At 37.5% G+C, this 24,789-nt stretch overlaps 1 protein-coding gene across 1 annotated transcript in view; it reads right to left on the reverse strand.

The window, feature by feature from the left end:
* The window catches only part of HAPLN1 (hyaluronan and proteoglycan link protein 1), a 69,894-nt gene that overhangs the window by 26,403 nt on the left and 18,702 nt on the right, over window positions 1-24,789 (reverse strand). The window contains exon 2 of the mRNA XM_029217871.1: window positions 4,652-4,777. Within this exon, the coding sequence (XP_029073704.1) occupies window positions 4,652-4,751 (100 nt within the window). The 5' untranslated portion in view covers window positions 4,752-4,777. The remainder of the gene's footprint in view (window positions 1-4,651; window positions 4,778-24,789) is intronic.

Raw genomic sequence — 24,789 nt, forward strand, 5'->3', positions numbered from 1 at the left:
GACACAAACAATTGCATAAAAATAAGGAAAGTAGATATCCAGAACTACAGAGAAAAGGAAAAGAAGATCAGAGGTAGATAGGGATGCCAGAGGAGGGGAAGAGCACAGTAGTCAGGGTGCATTCATTAAGAAGGTGAGGGCTTCCCTGTTGGCGCAGTGGTTGAGAGTCCGCCTGCCAATGCAGGGGATGCGGGTTCGTGCCCCAGTCCGGGAAGATCCCACATGCCGCGGAGAGGCCACAACAGTGAGAGGTGCGCGTACCGCAAAAAAAAAAAAAAAAAAAAAAGAAGGTGAAAAATGATCCCAGATTTGAAGAAGGGGGTTAGCCAAGAGAAACTTCTCCTCATCAGCCATGCAGCCTGGGCCAAGCAACATTTAAGTGCTGGGTCTTGATTTCCTCATTTATACAGTGGCGTATTGATCTCAATGATCTATATTAAAGTCCTTTTAAGTTCTTAAATTCTGTAAACTATGATCTACTTTATGCCAACATTACACAATGAAAGCAGTGATCTATTAATGTACATTAGGCCCACACAATGTGTCATGTGTTGCTAAATGCCATGGATGCCACAGGACTTGAGAAGTGCTCATTACAAGAGTGGTAATTTAGAAGTGTCTCATTGCACTCATTCATGTATTCAGCACATATATTAAGCACCTAGTATGTGCCAGGCACTACTGTATAGCTGGAGTGTTACAAAGCTGACAGTCTGATGCTAAGCTAGAATGGAAGAGTGGTTTGGGGCACAAGAAGGGGGAACCAACCACATTGAGTGGAGAGTGTCTACTTCTGCGAGGGATTCTAGATGTCCATTATTTTTGCCACCCACAGAGATGAACTTCTGACAACTCTTTCTTTAAAAAAATCTAATTGCTTTATCTTTTGAGAAAAGTAACCGTAAGTTTTACTTATTATAAAGAAGGGAACTGTTTTCATCTCTTAAGATTTCCTCTTATTATTCTTTTAAAAAATTTAATGTAGCTTATTTGTGTTCACCTACTAAGTATATTAAGGGGAATATTACTTAAGTTTGGAAAGCTTCATTTTCTACACGGAAAGTAAAAGTGATCAGATAATGTTTAATACCATTGGAGAAATTTAAAACTGGAATTAAGGAGGGCAAAGAAGGCAATTTATAAAATGTTTACTTCATTAGAACTAAGGTAATGATACGGTTCTGCTAGCAAATGAATTTGAAAAGCATGACCTTTTCCCACCAGTATTTGTGCTCCTTTTTCTATTTAAAAATCAGTTTTCCGTGACAGTGAAGAAATAATCAACATGGCGATAACAACTATCACCTACTGGTGCTTATTGTGTTCTGGGTACTAAGCACTTTTCCATATATTATCTAATTTAATTCTCACAAAGCTTTATAGAATAACAGTGATTATACCCAATTCTATACATGAGATAACTGAGACTTGAAGAGATTAAGTAAACTGCCCAAGGTCTAAAGCCAGTAACTGGGATTAGGGGAAAAACTCCTGAACTTGTCATCAGAAGACCTGCACTTGGAATGCCAGAGGCAGGAAACACTGGATCGCTGACATGGATAAGATCAGGCGGTTATGTATTCAGTATAACTATAATTGTTAATAGGCAAACGGTCATAAAATTTCTCTGCTGTCCATGTAAACGTCTTCGTAAAAGTTGTATTTTACAAAGTATATTCATCATCTGTGAACTTCTACTGGTAATTGAAAGTCTACAAAGAGTTTTTTTAGAACAGATCCAAATATTTTAAAAACTGTGCTTTTGTGTGATTTAGTACTCCATATAAAATTCTTCCTAATGAACTCAAGTTTCAAAGGATTGAGAAGTTGTTTGACTAGGCACATCATGAAATGAGGAGTATAATCCGTTAGTTGAGATTGTTATAGAGACAATGTCAACAGCAGTTATCTCTTCCTGTAGAAGTATTTGAGGAAATTACTATCCCCCACACTGCGAACAGTATATGATACAGAAGCTGATACCTTGATCGCAAATTTTTAGCAGACTCCATGGACAAGTGTAGTTTACTTTCTTATATAATCAAGTTGATTCAATAAAAAAATTAAAGGAAGTGAATTAGTACAAGTGCAATTTTATCTAAAGCTTTTCAATAGAAACACTTTGCCCAGGAATCTATACTTGCCATTTTTTCCCCTGGTATTCTGACTTTTTTTTTTTTAAGCCAGATTAAAAATTTTTTTTTGCCTATATCTCTATAGAATCTCCCACAACTAGATAAGGAGGAAGCCTTCAGAAAAAATAATTAGGTAACTCTTATGCATAAGAGTTAAGAACGTGCTAACAAAGTGTTCAGCATCTTTATCAAGGCAGCCAAGGAGAATTTGAGGGTTATGTGCATTATTCCCCTGGTATTATTTAAGCCTGGGAAACTTGAGGTACAAAAATAAAAAATTAATTACAAATGAGAGGTAGAAAAGGTGTTTTTGTAGTAACACGAAGTTTGAATAATTTTCTGTCACTGAGAGAAGCTCATACTGCTTATCAGTACAATTTGGGAATTTGAGATTCAGATTACTAATTTAATCATTTGATTGCAAAATTCTTATAAAATTTTATGAAGCCTTCAGCTCCCTTAAATTCCTTCTGGGCCATGTTTTTGTTTTGTTTTTGGAGGGCTGTGTTTGATAAATAAAAGTTTTAAATATGAGAAAATAATCCAGTATGGAAGTAATGAAGGTTATCTGCTTTAATGATTATCTGCTGTGCTATGGGTTTATTTTTGTGTTATAAAAGGCAACTGAAATTATGGCAGGCCATTTGGAAGTGTTTCTCTGAAGGGCTGAGAACATGAAAGTTCAATCTGAATGCTATAATAAAGTGAAAAGAAAACTTTTTGTTGGATAAAAACTAATGAGAACAGGTATTTGGAGCAATTTTTTAAAAAATTTCAACTATGGACATAGCATCATAATATTGACCCAAATCACATTTCAGTGTTAATTTCCACAAGCAAAATGTAGGCCTTGTAGTTGGTTTTTTGTTGTTGTTGTTGTAGTTTTATTACTTGAAAGCTCAGAGCAACTTTCTAAGAACATGAATTTACAATTAAAATGAAGTGGACTAGCAAGTCATTTTTTAAAAAATTGGATAGTGTAGGCAAATAATCTGGATAATTCTGATACCTTGTGTCAGCAATTCCTTTGCACTAAATTTCAACAGAGTATATGGGAATGGAAAGACTGGAGCAACAGAAGTTTTCCTTGCTGAGAAAACTTGAGTCTGACTTACAGGCTTCCTTCAGGAGTAACTTTTAAAATGTTAATATAGTTTTAAAATAATATTTTTATACTCTGCATGAAATTAGACTAAATGATTTATACATCAATAACAGGTATCTAGTCTAGTAATGGCTTGAAACCATTGCTAAAGGTTAATCCTCCATTGGATTTAAAACCTCTGTGACTTGATGTTAAAAGGATGTTCTCTCCCATCAGAAATCTCTATGTGTAAATATCTTAAGTCTCTGGGAAACAGCTTTGATTCTACTATATATAGTAAAGGAAACAGCTGAGTCAGCAGCTTGCATAGTAAAACTTATGATTATGTAATTCCTTTTTATGGTCCAACAGTGAAAATCGTAAAGCTGTTAGAAACAAAGAGAACTGAAAGAGAAATGCCTAAAATAGCTAGACTTTGTCAAATTCAGAATTCTATCTGGGTAGTTGTAATACATGCAGGAAAATACTTCCAGCCAGACCTACACTGTCATTTGACCTTCACAAGTCATACTTTTCAACAGTGGATGCGATTTTCTGAGACTACACTTTTGACCTTGAAGCTGTAACTTGATGTTTTATGTCTCTTAGCAAACTTATAATGCCTCTGGTCCCCAAACTGAGTTCATCTAAAATTCATACCATCATATGTTTAAACTGTTAAATCCTGTAATTCTTATTTTAATTATTCAGCATACAAGGGCAAAGAGAGAAGCTCCAGCTCCTTTAGTATTATATTTTTCTTATTGCATTGAAATGCAACATTGAAAGCTAAGTCTTATTGAAAGCTAAGTCTCTTAGCTTTCTTAACGCAGGATGTCCCTCATCTGAAGCTGGGGCTGAGGAAATAGCTGCATTGTACTGCAGCCTCAAATCCTGCTACAGCTCCCAGGCTTAGGATTCAGCTGAGCTGAAAAGAAATATGCAGGGCAATACATTGGTCTATGGGAACTAAAGCTTTACCGAAGGAGATTTTAATAGGGTAAGTTACTTTTTCCTGAACCTTAGCTTGTCTGACTTTATTTTCATGTTTTTCTTAATGATGATTCTAACAAAATGACCTTACATCTTAAGTTTTACTTCCTATTTCTCCCCCCCCCACCCCGCTTTTGCCTTGCCTCTAAACAAACTTTCTACCCTCCATTCTACTTAGAAGATAGCAACTGAAAAGCCTTGAACAATTGCATCAACTCCCTGCAGCTGGACATTCTTAAGCCAATCCACTTTAATTGTCCCCCGATTCTTAACTCTACTGTAATGCAATAGCATTCAAAAGCCAGGGAGCATGTTCACCAATTCGCTGAAAGGAAAAGTCAATGCAGCAGAACTAAAATTAAGAAACACTAACCAAGCATCTCAACTCTAAGTAACTTGAAATGATTTGACTTTCATAAGAGAAGCTGTGTTTTCTTACCTTGGATGTGAATAACTCTGTCATGATCTACAGTATAGTTGTCTGAATGATGATCGGCCCAGCAGATTGAAATCAGCACCAGAAGAAGTAGACTATTCATCTTTGTAGCCCAAAGAATCTTCTTCACTGTGAAAGCATCACATACAAAGAGGCTTGTGAGATTTGGAACCCTTTGGAGTGTTGCACTGCACAACTTATTACTGCCTTATCATCATAGAATGGGTCTGTAAAAATATTTAACCCGATGTGCTCAGAAAGTTACTGTAGCTGTCTTTGGGAGCTGAAGACTGCAGCTTTGAACAATTCCAATTTCTCTTATGTAGCCAGAGTCCAAACAGTGTTTAACTCTATCTTTGCAGAATTGTAAATCTAGAAATTTATTTAAAACAGTATAGTTTCGATGTAGAGAGTTATAGCAAGTTACAAAAAGACGTGGCAAGGATATAAACAGACTTTTCAAAAACGTTTAAACCTCTGAATTTGAAGTATAAGTTAATAACACAGTTTGATACAGCTACATATGAATATTTGTCATCAGGTTTAATTCGGAACTGAATCCATTCATTTTACATATGGCTTCCTAAGCAGGTTAGATTTGCTTGTTCTAAATAGAAAAGAGGACACACACAAAAATGCCTGATTAAACAGAAGCAGCACATTTGTTACAGACTCACCATCTTAAACACTGCTTGGGTCTATGGTGAATAGTTGAAAATTATAGACAAACTAGGTTAGAGTTGTGCATGCTACCAGTGCAGTCATCCTGATTGATTTTTCATTCATTTCTACCTAAAATGCTGACGCATCAACTTGGAGTGCCAGGTAGGGTCTCTGCAGTCAGCAGAGCTACGGCTGCAGGGACCGTTCCTGCCAGCCTCCCAGGGCAATTAAGCAAATAAAGAGCTGAAATAGACAGCCAGGCGCAGCTCTAGTCCTGAGTGAAAGAGGCTGAGCCATCGCCTGGCTGTCCTTTATTGCAAGACCGATTTGACAAAAAGGGACACAATCCCCCCAAAACTTCGTCATTCTAAGGACCAAAAAGTGATTCCAAATAATACAAACCAGACGACCTTTGCAGTATTTGCCAGGCAAGATTTTCAGTGTAGCTCCTCTTTTAATGTGGAAGCTGAGGCAGATATTAACAAGAGCTTTCTTTTTCTCTCATGCACACAGCAGCCTTAACAATACTTGGCTATTTTTGAGACTGAAATTGAACAGTAATGACTTCTCACACTAGTTTGTTTTTTCCAGGAAAGCCTGACTCCCTGGAATGCTTATTAAAGAGCTCTGAGTCTGTTCCTGGAGGTCCTTGCAGGCCAGCCTCTTCTCCAGAGCCTAATGCACTACTCACAGACGTCCCCCAAGTCTCTTGGGACAGCAGTACCCCTCTGCCTTCTCCCCTCTAAAAATCGGCATCGTTGTGATGCTTATGGATTCAGTCTTTCATGTTTGCTTTAACCCTTTTCTTTTTCTTCATTATGTCACAGAAAGAAGATGGTGGATGAGCAAATTGAGAAACTTACTTTCCCGGGAAACTAAAACTGTCACCTGCAAAATTCTCTCCGATTTACTGATCTTGTTTTCAGGAGTTCACTTGCTTGCTCCTCTCAGCTTTTTTGGGAAATGATTATTTTTTTGAAGCAACTGACTTTTTTCCATAGGAATACTGTTAACAAATATTACCTGTTTTCAGCCCCGAGCTACACTTTGGGTGAACAGATATAATAGAGGTGACCTTTTGGAATTTGGAATATGATTGACACAGTTATAGACAGACACATAAGACAATGGGCCAACGGGTATACGAGGTGTCCTGTGCTCTTTGCTCACCACGGGGATCAGAGGAGAGGGGGAAATGTGGAAGAGAGGGTGTGAGAAAAACATACAATTTTGACTGTTAAAGGAGACATTCTAAGAAGGGTCAAGATGAGCAGAGGCAGAGAATTTGCTAGATTATCTTTCACATTAGGGTGGACATCTACAGTATAATTTATACGGAGTTGTGTACTCCCCCCTAAACGCACACACACACACACACACACACACACACACACACACAGTTATGCATCCTACCACAGAAGTCACCCTGATTTTACTCATTTGTACCTAAGATATATCACACACAGATTTATCTACTTTAATTCCATATCATAGTATTAAAAATTATATCACTAAGGATTCATTCCATTGTGTCACAATATTAAGTATCCAACGACCCAATTTTAAAATGCAAACATCCTGGGGTGGGGGCAGTGCTGGAGGTAAATAATAATAACAGCAGTTCCTTTTAATTGAATGTCTACTATCTGCCTAGTGCTCTGCTAAGCGCTGTGCGTGTAATGGCTCATGCAGTCCTTATAATAATCCTGTGAGACAAATCTTTCCATTTTTTTCTGACACAGTTACCTTGTTGGAGGTCACGCATCTAAGAAAGCGACAATGTTTGTATTTGCCTTAGGCAAAAGCAACACCTACTTTGAGTTGTGCTTATTTTTCTGAAAAAGAAAGTTATTTTGTTGCCTTTCTTATTTAGGCTCTTTTACTTGAACGTAGGTGATATGAAAACTTTGACTTATGTTATATGTGAGTATGAACTTTTTTTTCCAAGGCTTGCATATGAGAGTCAGATGGCACTTTTCGTGGCAAGGTCGTGCCCTGCCTTGTTTACAGCACCACTCTGGTGCCATGAGCACCACCACGGTGGTCCACGTGTGGGCACACACACGTGCGTTCACACGTGCACCATCTTTAATTAAAATAGCTGAGGACATTACACATCCTCAGTGCAAATACCCCTACACGGGCATCAATGCAGTCCAGGTAGAAGAAAGTGGAAGGGGTCTCTGTTACGCTGGCGGTATAACAACTGTGTCAGCAAAAGACATGAAACTAGGAAAGCAAACCTCAGGGACACAATTTTCAGGTGTTTAAGCAAACTGCAAGTACACACGAGGTGCTGCACACTCGGTTGAGGTTCCTGAGGATGAGGGCTGTGCCAGCTATCTGTGTGCTGGTCCTCAAAGGAGAAGGACACTGAACCCTGTTTATTTGCATTTGTAATGATGTCTTCTCTGAATATCCAGGTATTTTTGGTTAAAATTTTTCAGTTTTTGATAAGAGCAGAATTTAGGAAATTTGGGGGCTTCTATAGAACCAGTTATTGCCAGCCTTGAATTAACAGTCTTAGTTCCCCTGCAGCTCACACACTGCTGGTCTCTTTCTATAGCCTATCAAACCTTGCCACCGTGATGCTGTAGCCAGCTTCAAGATGAGTTCAAATTGAGATGTCTGTGTTCACAGTCACAGGCATGATAGTACTGTGATTTTACAGTTCTGCTTTGGTGACAACTGAACCACTATTTGGAAGCAAGATATCGGCCCAACCTGAAAGCCTAATAGTTTGATAGACACAAAGACACAATACCAATAGTCTAATACCAAAGTGGCCGACTGCTATTTCTTAAACACCTACTGTGTTAAAATTATTGTATTGGGCAATGGGGAAATAAAACAAAGTGGAAGGCCTGTATGGTATCTTCTGTGTCTTGAGAGCTAATGCCACATATTTCCTGAACTACTATTATAGCGGGCCCTCTGTATCCATGGGTTCTGCATCCTCGGAGTCAACCGATCTCAGAACAAAAATATTTGGGAAAAATATTGCAGAAAGTACCAAAAAAGCAAAACTTTCATTTCAAATATTTTCACAGCATTTACATCATATTAGTTATTATAAGTAATCTAGAGATGATTTAAAGTATACAAGAGGATGTGCCTAGGTTATATGCAAATACATTAGGGACTTGAGCATTTTATTTTTTTAAATAAATTTATTTTTTGGCTGCATTGGGTATTCGTTGCTGTGCGCAGGCTTTCTCTAGTTGCAGCGAGCGGGGGCTACTCTTCGTTGAGGTGTGCAGGCTTCTCATTGCGGTGGCTTCTTTTGCTGTGGAGCACGGGCTCTAGGTGCGTGGGCTTCAGTAGTTGTGGTGCATGGGCTTAGTTGCTCCACAGCATGTAGGATCTTCCCGGACCAGGGCTCGAGCCCGTGTCCCCTGCATTGGCAGGCGGATTCTTAACCGCTGCGCCACCAGGGAAGCCCTTGAGCGTTTTATATAAGGGACTTGAGCATCTGTGGGGTTTGGTATCCACAGGGCATCCTGGAAGCAATTCCCACAAGGACTCTGGGGACAACTGTACATGCTTGGTACTGTCCTTGAAGCTTCACCCATTTAATTGTTATTTCTCAGAACAGCTCAATTGAAGTATGTTAGTATACACATTTTACAGCTCTGGAAACACGTCAGAGTGGTGAAGTCCGCATCATGTGAAGTGAGAAGCTGGGGATCTGGGCAATCTGATGTGACCCCAGAGCCTGCACAATCCACCGGCATCACGGGTGTCCGGTGTACCCTGAGGAATGCCATCAGCTCTCACAAGTCTTCCAAGGCTTCACACAAGCTGGAGTGCTTCTCCTCCTTCTCTCACTGGGTTGTAGGCGTAGCACTGATCACAGCACCGTTGGCACAAGACGTCTGTACATCCAAAGTTGGAATGCTTTCCTCACTGCACGCGCATCCTGTGTGCCAAGAGGAGGGGCGAATGGAAAACTGGATCTGGGAGAAACCAGGACTAAAGGAGCCAAGACTGAGGCGAGTTTTTACACTGTTTAAAGATCACGTGTGTAGTTACATAGAGGACAGGTGAAGAGTTGTTTTTCTTCTCCATTGAGGGCATAATTACATACACCAGGTTTCAATTCAGCACTTGAAATTTAGTTTACAGGTTATGAGAATCCATACAGAGGTTGCTAGAAGCTGAATGAGCAAACCATAGAATCTGATTGGACAGAATTATTTTACAATAGACTGAACCTTCTCCTTCTTGATATCTTTCAAGTCTGATCTAGTTACAGGCAGGAGCCGGTCCATGATCAGTGGTGCAGTGAAATGAAAAAAAAAAAACAAAACAAGGGACTGCAAAGTATACTTTTTCATTAGGTTAAATTAATTCAACTTTTAAAAATTGTTCTTTTTTTCTGACCATTTTTCTGTTAGAATGGCCTTTATTTCATGGAATTATAACTTTTAGACTTTTTAAAATTGTAGATTATTTTATACTTACTTAGCAATATATTTTTAATGACAATCTTATGCTGACTCATCACTTGTTTTGTTTTTATTGGTTGGCTTTGTTTTCTGTTTTGACTCTGCAGGTGTGTAAAATCCAGGAGTCAGACCACTGACCCAAATGATGGCTAAAGAACTCAGACTACTGATGCATTTGAATTGTTCAGTGTGCGGAGGGACCCCTGGGTGTTTACCTAAGCCCCAGGATTTACTGCACACAATGGGGCAGAATGCAGAACTGCTTGGAATATACCCAATGATCAAAAGAGAAGCCATGAATGAAAAAAATCTGTGTTCAGTTATACAATAACTACCCTCAGGGAGTGAGTCTGTATAAACTCCAAGTGAACAAAACATCTGCCCTGTCATCTTGCATTGTTCTATGAAAGTGCAAACTACTGAAGAAGTAGAAGAGAATTTATGATGCCCTGAATTAGATGTCTAGCCACAGACATTGTGGTAACCTCCTTCTCAGGCCATGGTCAGTCTGCTGCTTCCTTGGCGTGATCCTTTGGCAACCTAAGAAGCTGGAAAAAGTCCTAGGTCAGGAGGAAGAAAACATGAGTTCTATACCTGGTCTCATAATCAACACATCAGGTCTCAAGTTTTTCACCTACAAAATACTAATAATTTTTTTCCCCAAGGTGAAAAGTGTTTTTGAAAAGTATAAAAACTATGCAGACTAAGGTATTGTTATCAAGCTGGCATGGCTCACCTCAAACCTGATCAGTTTTCATGGATAAATGTAAGAAAATAGCAAACTAAAGATATCTCCTTCTCAGAGGCAGGTGAGTTCTAAAAAGTTCACTATCACTTGTATGTGGAATCTAAAAATGATACAAATGAACTTATATACCAAACAGACCCACAGACAGAAAACAAACTTATGGTTACCAAAGGGGAAAGGTGCGGGGGAGGGATAAATTAGGAGTTTGGGATTAATATATTAACATAACACACTACTATATATAAAATAGATAACCATCAAAGGCCTACTGTGTAGCACAGAGAACTCTACTCAATATTTTGTAATAAACTATTGGGGAAAAGAATCTGAAAAAGAATATATGTGTATATATATATATATATATATCTGAGTCACTTTGCTGTACACCTGAAACTAACACAACATTGTAAATCAACTATACTTCAATTAAAAAAAAAGTTCACTATTTGGAATGAGTGCAGGTATCAAAACACAGAGGAGGGCCTGAAGCAGCAGTAGTAACACCAGGCAACTCATTAAAAAAGCGAATTCCCTGGGCCTACGACAGATCTCCTGAATCAGAAACTGAGGGTAGGGCCCAGCTGGCAGTGTTTCACAAGCCCTGCCCCCTCCTCCAGGTGAGTCTGACGCAGGCTCAGATTGGAGAACCACGTGTCTAAGCCTTTAAGAATACCAGGCGTTCTTCATCTCGTGCTTGAGCTTCAGGGAGTCAAAGCTGAGTTACGAAAGGAAAGGATCACGCCAAGGACAAGGAAGCAACAGACTGACCGTTTCTAGACTACGGGGTCACCAGGGTGTCCGGTAATGTTAAAGCCTTAGAATAATTGAACATAGGGTCCTCACGACTCTCAAAATAAGCTGCATTTTAAATTTTATGACTTTTTTCCTTCCTCCTCCATACTTTGAAATCAGCCTATTTAATTTCCATTTTGCCCCTAAATTTTTCATTTCAAAGATGTTTTTTTATCTTTTGCTTTTCTGCTTCTATTTCTCCATTTGTTACCTACAAATCTTACCCATCCACTGTAACTTCATTTTTTTCTCTTCTCTTTTCCCTGTATTTATTATATTTATTACATTATTTGATATTTGATGTGATCATATGATTTATCATCCAAACCGGGGCAGAGAATGAACAGAAGAACTATTTATAACTGTATGGGAAACCAGTACCATGTAAATGGGGGCTATCCTAGGGAGATGGGCAATATGTTATGAGTGTGATGGAGGAAAGGCAGAATTTAGTTTCATTCTTTGCTCTGTCACTCCAGTTGTGTGACTCTTAAGAGAAGTAATTCAACTGCTTCAGGGTCAGATTTTTTTTATCCATCAATTAGAATAGTTGATGACAAATGTCAAAGTCTTCCACACATTCTTTGTTGTTATTATTATTCAACTTTTTCTTGACGGAGATATCAGGCCCTCCATTCTACTTACATTGCATTTTAGGACTGTTCACCTCAAAAAACAAATGAATGGATTTTTAAAGGGATGACATCAATAATGCTTGTTTAAGTAGCATTTTGATTCACTTATTGCTTTTTGGCTGGTTATTCTTTGCCAGCTGTCTCTTGGAGGAATATTGATAGAGTTTGGGACAAACTCAGCAGCTCTTCACTTAATCAAAGCACATTTGCTCCAGCCTCTCATTGACTCATCTGAACCTGCTTTAGATAATTCCTGAGACAGGGATTAGACTTCTCCAAAACCAGCTTTATGAAAGGGTTCCACAGTGGTTTTGTTTGTTGATTGCTTTTCTAAAACAAACATAAAAAGCATATAGAAATAAAAGCACAAATTATATTTGGTGTTTATAGTGTTCAGTCCTGCAAGTTTTTATTGAATCCCTAGGGAGTATGGGGGAAAGCAGTGCATATACATACTAATAAGCACGGTGACTTATTTGGACTTTTCTTGTTTCTGAGTATCTAATAGCCTGGCATTGCTGAATGAATAAATGAATGAGGCATATACAGCAGGATTCTGACACTCCCAGGTTATAGATGATGTGAAACCCTAACCTTATAGTGATGCTTAAGAGCTGGGAACATTTCATTCAACGTTTATTTACATGCAATACCTTTGGTTGGAATTATATTGGAGAGTAGGCAGCATAAACTATGCCTCTCCAATCTTGTGAGATAATACCAGTGGACAGGTAGATGTCAAAGTCCACTCATAAAACAAGACGGAAAAAATATAAGTTGTAACTATAGTAATGCCTGCGCATTTACACGGGCAGTCAGTAAGACTGTCTTCCCAGGTCATGCCAAGGAAATTCCAGACTTTCTCTCATTATATTCCAATATTCTAGTTCTAATGCTAGTGGATAATTCACAATCTGTTGGAGAAAAAACTAGTATAAGATATGGGCAGGACTTAAGGTCTCAAAGCCCTGGAGTGTAGTGGACGTTGGTACAGTAGCTTGGGCATGTTCCTGTGAGCTGTCTGTCTGCCACCTGCAGGGTTCCCACATCTACTCAAAAGCCTTTCAGTTACATGAGATTTCTAGGTTTTTAGGGTTGGGGCATGTCTTCCATAATTAATAGTTTGTTTCTTAACCAGAGAGTTATTAGTAGAGGAGGTCAATAAGTACATGTGAAGAAATACATTTTGATGATAATGGTGAGATTAAAAGAAAAAATCTTTTACCTTCCCTTCTGTTTACCTGTGGGGAACTTATCCTACATTTATTGCCCTAAAAAAAAGGATCATGATTTTACCATAGAACATTAAAAATTAGACTATAACTGATATGAATATTATGTTGCTATGCAATTAAAAATGCATCCTTCATAGAATGCAGAAAACATTCATTTTCTGTCGTTACACATAAAATTTTCAAAAATCAAATCGCCTCACGAGCAATTCTTAAAAGATGATTAAACCTGTTGGTATGTAAATTAGCAATGCTGTCACTTCCCAAGCTCACTCACAATTTCTTATATAATTTGATTGCTAAATGCTGCCATGCTAAATGGTGTCTTGGCATTATAATCATGATCAAATTATGGGAATAATAAGTCCACATGCTAGAGGTAATTTTGACTAAAATTTCGTTTCTGGACTATTATAATCTCCTCAAAAACCAAACAAGAAAAACTTGTACATATGTTAGCATTGTTCTGAAAAAACATATACTTGCTAGGCATACTTGTATAGGAAACACATCATTTTATAGATTCATTCTTCCTTGAGTCCATGATCAAAATTCTCAGTAGCATCAATACAAAGCATTATACTGAATAATATAAAATTAAATGTTAAAAATATTTTTCTTAATGTATAAAATCAAATGACTTACTGCCATTCTCAGTAGTACTAAGTGATTTTTGAATGCTGACAAGGAATTTGGCACTAAATTAAAAACTCTACAAAGGTAAACATTCCCTAGTGAATTGCAATGCAAATAGAACTTAAACACAGGCATTTTAAAGAGATTGGAAGGCCCCTTTTAACCAATGATGTATAGTAAACACTTTTTCCTGAAGCACTGTAAAAGAATGAATATATATATATATATATACACCTATATGAATATTAAGAGCTTAGATTGCTATCTCATTGTTTCCTAACATAATAAATCTAAAAACACAAAAGTGAATAAAATAAAACAACTTCCATTTTTATTAATCTTTTACATCATTTTAACACCATGGAAAATAACTCTCCTCTTTGTATTTTAATGTGCAAATATGAATAAGATGGTGTTAGGACTGCTTTTAAATGTAGGTTACATAAAAACAAGTTACTCTAGCTCATATTCACACAACTAAATGAATCCAAACCTCTTAGCTGTAGACTTTACAATTTGAAACAATTTTTTTAAAACTAGAAGTAGAGTTTATACATATAGAAAACTGATCATAACATGAATTTCAACTAAATTGCTTTTTAAAGTTTCTAATTAAGCTAGCAAAACAGTATTTTAAGGCTCCATTTTGTTTAAAATGTTAGCATTTCTTATAAAGTTAAAAATTTCAACAGCTGTCAGTTAAACATTATATTAACACTAGATCTAAAAATACAACTACAAATTATCTACAACACAGCTTTGGTGCATCACAGATGTGACAGTAACAAGTTTTCAACATAATGCAAAATCCAACTCTAAGCTCCCCACTGAATCCTACATGGAATTCTAAACTAGCTGACAAACAACAAGAATCAGGCAACTCACAGATATTTTAAACGATGATCAGACTCTGAGAAGGTGTAGAAAGATTTTAAATATATGTCATTTCTGATTTTTTACTGAATACAATGAAGGGTTTTATGATCAATGTTTTCCTGAGGTATCTGATCATGCTAAGTCATGATAAAAACAAAAATAAATCCATTAATGATCTTTAGAGCATAAACTTCTCTCCTCTTTGCTTGATGCAGTCCCCCACCTCTTTTGGCTGTCACTTTTAAGATATCTTCCAAGACCCTGAAGCAGGTTTACTATTGGTCCACATCCTACGTCAAAGCATGATCTCATCAGAATTCAGTTCGTTGGCTTATGAATAACAAAGCCTGTTCCAGTCTGAAAGGCTGTGTCTACACAGCACAACAAGGGAGAATCCAGTATTCTCCAATTGACTTGGCAAATATTGACTGCTAAGCTCATTAAATCAAGTTTCCATATTGGTTTTGCGATACAAGATACAACCCAAGAATATGTCTTAATAGATTAAGTTACAGTGATCTTTCAGTGTTTAAGCTTTTAAAACTAAATAATCCTCATTTACATCTTCTTTAGCTGAGGAATTTTTTCATTCTGAAAACATTTAATCAACCTTCTTTATAGGCACTGAAGCTTAGACAGTCAGAGCTCTAGACTCTAAAAATAGCTACATAATTTATAACTTTCATAAAGAAGAATGTCATTTAAAACCTTTATGTAATATAGGTATTAGTCTTGCCATTGACTTAGAAGTAAATAATCATCTGTGAGTATAATGCATAAAAATATGGGCAGTATTATCAGAAGTATGGAAAGTAGGTATACATAAATCTCGAAGGTTTTTCAATGTCCTAAATACCATAAAATTACCAACCCGAACCCTCCCACAGACTTTCAATCTCCCTCCATATTCCCACCATTGGAATTACCAATACAAAGTTGCCCAAGATCTTTTCCATTTCAAACTTGACCATGGCTTTGTAAGATATTATGGAGAGACACAAGTCCATGCTAGTGAGAGCAGTGTAAAGGTGACAGAGTTCCTGGGTGGGTGCTGTTAGAGTTAAGAGGAAAGGAGTAACCATAAAAGCTAAGTTTCATAGAAAGAAATGGCTGTTCATGAACAGTTACCTGAAGATCAGAATTCTCATCAATGCCGGGTAAATGACAGTTGAGGATTATTTGTGTACTAATGACCTTTGAATAATCTCTTTCATCTTGCTAACTTCAGCAGTACGCAGATCTATCTGTATCTAGGCGATAAAATGTAATCCTGAGAATAAAGTACCTAGAAAGCAAGGGAAATGGTAACACTACAGCTCCTCAAAAAATGAGCTGCTATTAAAAAGTTGTAGAAAAACCTCACCAACTCAGCTGTCAGTCATCACCCTCAGGTGTTGGTAATAACTGCAACCTGAAAATCATTTTTAGTGCACACAATACTGCAAATACTGAGAGAACCACGAAAGGTATAAATGTCATGGGAAATGAAATGCCAATGGCTGATTCAGAGTGTGCATTTGCAGACAAGCGTTGAAAAGGCAAAAGCTCCTACCACTGAGAAGCAAGCAGAAAAGAACAAGAAGAGGAGGAGGGAGAAGAAAGCAGCAGCAGCTGGGCGGTGGCCAAGGAGCAGTGTCCTTAGAGCTAGTGGACTCCTGAAAAAGGCAGCCAGCAGCACAGCCACTGGCAGTGGGAGGAATGACTTGAAGGACAGATATCCCCATAGAGAAAAAATGGCCAGATAGGCTAAGTGAACAATCTGAACAGATCCAGGGAGGGAAAAAACAGCCTGACATATCTTGAGGGCTCCTAATATGTACCGTGCCATGTGAAGCCATAATTCAAGTAATTATCCATTGAGTGCCACTTCATGCCAGGCAAGTAGAAATAAGGTTCAGCTTCAGATGGCAAAGCAGTTACTCTTTGGGAGGCTGTGAAGCAGTAGACAGAGCAGGATGCTAAGCATCTAGAGGCATCTCCGTAGGATACTACTGAAGAAGGAGGAGCTCTCTGGTATGCAGAGGGAATGGCACCCCCTGGAGCTGTGAAATGCAGCAGCCTTGGCAGGCACCTAATCCCGTGCCTGGGAGGGGCTCGGAATGATTTCACAAAGAAGGTGACTGCTCAGCTGGATCTGAAAGAGAAGGAGACAGAGAAGAGGGAAAGGGATATCGCTGTCTATTAGAAGAGCACATGCAAAGGAAATGAGCTGTGCGAGGCTTGGGCTGCTTGTGGGACTACATGTAGCTCCCTGTGACAGGAGAGTAGGATAATCAGAATGGACTGGTTGGAGACGAGGCTGGACAGGCGGGCAGGGGCAGGGACAAGAAGGCCTTGCATGTCACACTTGTTTGCATTTTTCCTGATGCTCTCAGCTCTTCTAAACAAAGTGCCACAACCACCGAGAGTTATTTATCTTTACACATCTCACAATAATATTCTCAAAATACAACCCTGTTAAAGCATATTACTAAGAGGGATTTTCTTTTCTTTTTCTTTAAGTATAGTTGATTTACAATGTTTCAGGTGTACAGCAAAGTGATTCAGTTATACATATGTATATATATCCTTCTTCATTTTTTTCCATTATAGGTTATTACAAGATAATGAATATAGTTCCCTGTGTTATACAGTGGGTCCTTGTAGTTTATTTTATGTATAGTAGTTTATGTCTGTTAATCCCAAATTCCTAATTTATTTTCCCCCTCCCCTTTCCCCTTTGGTAACCATAAGTTTGTTTTCTAGGTCTGTGAGTTTATTTCTGTTTTGTAAGTAAGTTCATTTGTATCATTTTTTTTAGATTCCCCATGTAAGTGATATCATATATAGATAGTATTTGTCTTTCTGTGTCTGACTCATTTCACTTAGTATGATAATCTCTAGGTCCATCCATGTTGCTGCAAATGGCATTATTTCATTCTTTTTATGGCTAAGAGGTATTCCATTGTGTATGTATGTATGTATATATATATACCACATCTTCTTTATCCATTCATCTGTCGATGGGCATTTAGGTTGCTTCCGTGTCTTAGCTATTGTAAGTATTACTACAGTGAACATTGGGGTGCATGTATCTTTTCGAATTAGAGTTTTCCTCTTTTCTGGATATATGCCCAGGAGTGGATTGCTGAATCATATGGTAGCTCTATTTTTAGTTTTTTAAGGAACCTCCATACTGTTCTCCACAGTGGCTGCACCAATTTACATTCCCACAAACGGTGTAGGAGGATTCCCTTTTCTCCACACCCCAAGAGGGATTTTCTTAACCATGTCATATATTCTCTGTTTACTAAGGAAGATGCAAACATAACATGCTTTAAAAAGATTTCCAATTTTTTATGAAAGTAAAAATTTTTGAAAGTAACGGGTTAACTTTTAGTATTGGATTCTCACGCTTCAGGAACGCCAGATTAACATAATATTGCTATAAATTCAATGATCAGTGTAATTATGGAACACACTCGAATTGTAATACATTTTCATATTGGGTTATAGCAAAAGACTGTCAAGCCATGTACTTTTAAGTGCTTCTAGGAATATAATAGGATTTGAGAGCAGAATCCAGCCCATTGCATGGATGCATAACAGCTGGAATGCAAGCTCCAAGAAGGTAGAAACTGTGTTCACCACAATATCCTCTGCGCACAGTAGGAGCTCAGGGACGCTGGTTTTGCTTTGTGCACTGTAGGATGAATGGCAGCCTCCAGTGCTATATAGTACACAATCTGCACAGCCATATGCTATAGCTCTCTAGACATTAGATATGCCACACACACACACACACATACACACACATCTTACTTATTGGACAAATCATCACATTTCATACAAACTTAGAAAAAATTCATTTAATTTTCAAATAATAAATGAAGCACCTAAAAGTGTTCGATTCCATGCTAATGTTACAAAAGTTTAAACCCCCTGAGGACAAACCCCCTGAGTCTTTGTACTCCTGGCACGTAGTGAGTTTTCAGTGAGTGTTCAGTGAATGAATTAAAAAGATTGGCATTTCTGTGGTTCTAAATGCAGCTGATGGAGGGTGTACTAGAGTTAACTAATTACTAGAGTCACTACTAGTTACTCCATTTTTTTGTTGTTGATTTCTGTGACCCTTCCTGGCCTGCCTCAACCTCAACCTGTCATCTTTCAAGTTTGCTGCTCATTTGAAAAGATAATCTACATAATCTGACTTAAAAGGACCACTTTTGGCCAAGAGCATACGACTGCCTGTACCTTCCTGCAAGTGTTTCCACCCAGGTTCTTGAAGTTCATTTGTAGAACAACATAAGGCATAAAATCTTTAAAGGCATTTACGTGGACTCTCATTGCTGTCTGCCTCCTCTACCCCCATTGCTAATCCCCAGCCCATCTTATTGATAGAATATTCTCACACTGATAGAAAATAAACACCATACAAGCCATTGAAGGCTTCGTATGAGTAGAATTGATTTTTCATCAGCACTTCTTATTTGATTTCTTCACCCGGTACTATGGAGATTGTTTGAAATTGTACCACCACCAACAGCAGGCTCAAAGCAAAAACTATAGATGTAAAATGTAGTCAAATAGGGGCAAAAAAGGGAAAGAGCAAGACCTGAGGACAAATTATCTCATTTCCTCCTACTTGCTAATTTAAAATTTGCTTAAGGATCACGACTTTTGATGCACTCCTTACACAATTATCCGACCTCTGTCATGAAAAGAGAAAGGTATGACACGTAAAACAAAGAAGCAGCCATTGCTAGTGGTGAAAAAAAAGAAAAGGGAGCAAGACCAGTCTGTCAAACATAATCACCTTAGTGAGGCTCTCTGAACTCTGCTGTCCTTTTCTGCCAGGCTAATGGAAGCCTCCCTGGGCTTAGGAGAGACAAAGAGAGTGAATAGTAAGAGCAGCCATGATGTAAGAAGGTTCAATGTCATTGGACTTCAGATGGTCATTTCTAGCAATGAATGAGTTCAGGGGCAACCACGTCACGTCTTCATTCTGCTAATGCCAAAATGCGTCAGATCCAATGCCAGCAGGGGCATATGCCGCAGTCCCCATTCCACCCCGCCATGTTAGAAACAGTCTACAAGTGAGCTTAGAAACGCTCGGTGAATCTATGTTGCTGGACCAAAGGGGTGGTGGAAGAGAGTAAAGCGGGTGGGGTGCAAAGTACCACAAAACTGAAGGTCATTTAAATTTCAGGAAGTTCAAGGGCAGGATAATGTTTATTTTCTTCACATCTGGAAGGGTGTGTCAGTTTTTTCATTCATTCCTGAATTTCAAGGGAAGAATTTCATTCTGTCAAAATGCCATTGCTTAAAAAAAAAAAAGGCTAATAAATTAAGTTGGCTGTTTGACAGTTAAGGTAGTTAAGGTGACAGGTATTTTGGAATAAGATTTAAGATTAAGATTTCCTCTTCCAAGAGGGGGAATGTGCTTAAAGTATTTAATAAAATGTATACGATAAAACTGGTATGAAAAAGGGCAACTTGTCATTGAAAAGCAAACAAACAAACAAAAAAAACCCACAGGAAAAGAGGAAGAGACAAGGATCTCATTGAATTATTAACTTCTATGATCTGGTTTAGGCAAAATCAATTTTTAAGAACTGCAGTTGGCAGATATTCTCTCAGTATGTAGTGAATGGCCAAAGGATACATCTGCTGTTTCTCCAATTGAGAAGAAGAGCATAGCCTGCTGTTAGGAACCTCTTGACTATGATTTGCATTTTTAGTGATAGTTTAGGAAGGTCTTTGCAAAATAACCCTTTCAGCAAAAGCATAAATTTCTATTTAATCATATGCAAAGGCAGAATAAATACTGGCATCGTGTGAAAAACATTTATTCAATAATATTTTAGAGGCAAGTATATAAAATGAAGTCTATATCACCATTATGGAGATCAAACCAGGAAGGACCTCTTTAAATCCCACAGGATTGCATTTGGTGTCATACTGATGTGATTAGACACTCAACTTCTCCAACTAGGATGCAGCTGCCTTGATCAGAGCAATGCCTACATTGTAGTATCTATCTGTCCTTGAATCTTCAGCACGCAGGCTGGAAGAATACCCTCATGACTATCTTTCAATTTATATCTGTCAATTTTAATATTTTGGAACACCCTATTCTTTAATCTACATAATGGAAGGAGAAAACATCAGGAGGATTGATAAACTTTTGTGCTCTTTGGTGTTGGGATATCTAAATTCTGGAAATGCATTTATATAGAACATTCCTAGTTAGTGCTCTTCAACTGAAACATCAGAAGAATATTTCTATCCCCTTGGTTTTCTTAAAGTACAAATATTAGCTAGACAAGAATTTCTAAGTCACAAAACAGGCCAGGTGGGACAAGGTAAATTTGCTCCTGCATCCCTCCATGTCTTCCTTTGTTTCCATCTTCTTCTTTCTCTTTTTAGAACATGCTTGTGTCTGGGGTATTTTAGTTACTCATGGATCTATACTTGCAGGCTCCCACCTCAGACCTGCTGTCCTGACCCTCTCCTCCCTTGAAACCAACACTTCCTTTGTCTTGAGTCTTCTGATGACTCTTGCTTCTCTACTAATGCTTTTCATTCAAAGGTTTATCTTTCACAGTGAGCATATTAGGCAGTGGGAGAAATATTTTGTCCAAGAAGTCATCCCATTGACCACTGAATCACACCACTGAATCAAGCCATCCACCTTGGCTGCCTGTTCTGGGGCACAGGCTCCATTTATCTCCATGCAGTAGCATAGCTCCTGCCATTCTTTATTTGGTTCTCTTCACAAATTAAACTTTTTGGTGCCCACAGTGGATCTGGCATAAGCTCACTGGCACAGTCCCACTTTAAAGTTCACATTCTCAACAGCAAAATCAAGCTGCTTCAGAATACTAGCATAATTGGCAAATCAAATTCCCTCCAATAATTAAACTTACATGAAAAGCAAATGGTTGTTGACCTCTTTTGTTGGCATCCATGATTTTGGATAATTTCCTGGGATGGTATTTGCCAGATGCAGATTTGAGTCTTTTTGTGTGTGTGTGATAATGGGTACTTTAGGAAAGCTTATTTAAATGGGAGACATTAATATAGACTGGGGAGACAACAGCCCTAGAAAACGATGCATTCTGGGCAATGGTGGACAGAAGCAGGAAACCTTCTGCTTATGGACAGTGAGAAATAGCTGCTAATAATTCCACTAATAAAACAATGAGGCAAGAAAACTAAGCTGAAGGCCATGACAATATTCATCCGCCAACCAAAGCTCCTTTGGCCAATCACTGATAAAGGTCAGTAGCACCATGGAGAACTTAAATTCAGTGTTCTGTATTCAGAATAATTCTTAGTACAGACATTGTATTTACACAACCAAAAATGCCATTTAGAATGAATTTGCCTGAAGGACTTGCAAAGTCTACAATAGGCAAATAGTCTACCTTATTTAAATTTGCTCAGTCCACTAGCCAACCACCCCAATTGTTAGGTCCCTGTTTGTGGAAGATTTTCTGTTTTCATGACAGAATTCATTTGACTATCCTTCCTATTTGGGGTGGGTGGATTTAGCCACCCACCATTTAGCCACCTCTCCATTTAGGAGAGGGTTTGGGGTTGCTGGATTTAGCCAAGACCAATATTGAGTGCTCTGAGTGCTAAGTGGTGACGATTTTCACTGTCAAACTGTTAGACTGCCATATCCAGTGTAGTACTGAAAATCAGAGTTACAGGCATTTGAGTAGTGAAGATGACTAATATTGTCAGCCTGTCCTGTGTTTCTCTGGAGGGAATAGCTACCTAAATGGATACTTTTCAGGGAAATAAAAGGCCTCACAACTGAAATACAATTTTTTTTTTCACTGACCAGCCAAGAAGAGTAACAAGGAAAAAGGAGTCTCTGGAAGAGAATGGAGTGCCCATAAAAGCAACTTCAACTACTTTAGTATTTTGCCTAGGGCAAGCTGTAATGGGGGATAATATTGAAAGAACACATAGGGGTGATTTCAGACCCAAAAGTGGAAATGAAATGTGCAGGCTAAGTAATAGCCAATTTTCTCAGAATTGCACAGAGTTCTTTATTTACTACATGTCCCAGATATTTTAAATTTATTATACACTGATTTTAATATAGACTGCAGAATGTGTGTATGCATCTATTTACATATAAAAATAAGCAAACCAAGTAGTTTACACACACACACACACACACTCTCTCTCTCTTAATTAATTAAACTTGGCTAATTCTAAGCCCAAATATATACACACCTTTTTTAAAAAAATTTCTTCCATTGGATTTGTATAGAATTTTTCGCTCAAGTCAGAGATAGAAAATTCTATATGAATAAACAAAAAACATTGAATTTCTCTTCATTCTTTCTTAGATTCAACGTTAAAGGACTAAAGTTTTTTTTTTTTACATTTATAGTATTATTAGTTCACTATTTTCTTCAAAGAACTATTTTTAAAAAGACCACCCAGAAGTTTCAACTAATTGAGGAAGCAGTCTTCAGCTTAGTTAAAAAGAAAGGCTGCATGGGACACATTCCTTGGCACCAGTACTCTGTCATATCTGTTTGGGTTGGATATAATGCAAAGGACAATCTTAAATTTTGAAAGGAACTTGGTATTTTCTTTTTGCCCCTAAAACACCCAAAGCAAGAAAATAGTTAGGAATTTCTGATACCTTTTTCAGGGAGATTATTTTATAATTTAAGGTTTAGTAATGCCAGGGAAAAAATGAGCCACCCAAGGAGATCATAAAAACCAAAATCACAGTTGTAGAAACAGGTTTTAGTAGTGTGATGAGTTTCCGAGTTTGGGGAAAGTATAAGATGTTATTCAAAGTGGATCATTTAGGCCATGGAATTCTCATTAGCTGTTTGGTCATGAGAGAAACATCTGTAAATGGGAACTAAAAGGCTTTATGAAAAATATTTGATGAGTACGTTGGGACCTAGAATAAGAAAAATGTTGGGTAATGGTAGAATTAAGTTGGAAATCAATAACAAAAAGATATGTGGAATATATCCATGTATTTAGAAACTAAACTACCAACCTCTAAGTAACCCAAGGGTCATAGAAAAAAATCAAAAGGAACATTAACAATTATTTCCAATTGAATGAAAGTGAAGATTCAACATATCAAAATTTCTGGGATGCAGCTGAAGCATTATGTAGCGAAAAGTTTATAGCTTTACATACCTACAGTAGAAAAGAGGAAAAGTCCCAAGTCAATGACTTCAGATTCCACCTTAAGAAACTAGAAAAAGAAGAGCATATGAAACCTGATATAAGCAGAAGAAGGAATTATAAAGATCAGCACAGAAATCAATGAAGTAGAAAACAGAAACAATGAGAAAATCAATGAAAACAAAAGACGGTTCTGTGAAAAGATCAATAAAATTGATAAACGTCTATCCAGGCTAATCTGATGAAAGATAAATAGGACTAACCATACCAAGTGTTGGAAAAGATGTGAGCAACTGGAACACTGTCACACACTGCTGGAGAGAATGTAAAATGATGTGATCACTTTGGAAATTGTTTGGCTGTTTATTAAATAAATAAACATAGTTGGATAGTTGAAAACTTTCTGGGTGATGAACGCTTTTATTATCTTAATTGTATTAGTTTTACAGGCATATATACATGAAAAATTATCATTTGTGCACTTTGAACATGTCCTATTTATTGCATGTTGATTGTACCTTAATAAATGTTATAAGTTAATACAATCATCTGTAATTCCAATGGAGATTAATTTTGTTTGCATTTTATTTCATACTTATCCAAACATTTTAGCCAAATATAAATGCTTTTTATTTCTGCTGAGATGGAACAAAATTATATGGCCTTTTTAAAAGCGATTTTTAAAACTGAATATATAATGGGCATCTTTTCATTTCATTAAATCCTCTTTTACATAGTTTTTAATACCTGCATGTTACACTATTGTATGTGTATGTCAAAAATATTTTAAATAATTACCCATGTTTGCATATTTAAGTATATTTGTATTGTTTTACTAATAAAAAACATTATTACATAGCTTTAGGTAAATATTTTCTTCAGCTAGATTCTACAACATGAGGTTACTAAATTAAGATGTATATCCACGAAGTTGTGCAGCCATTACCGCTATCTA

This window comes from Monodon monoceros, unplaced genomic scaffold (genome assembly GCF_005190385.1).
Source record: "Monodon monoceros isolate NGI ecotype Baffin Bay Population unplaced genomic scaffold, NGI_Narwhal_1 Super_Scaffold_12, whole genome shotgun sequence".
In the NCBI taxonomy this organism is placed as follows: domain Eukaryota; kingdom Metazoa; phylum Chordata; class Mammalia; order Artiodactyla; family Monodontidae; genus Monodon; species Monodon monoceros.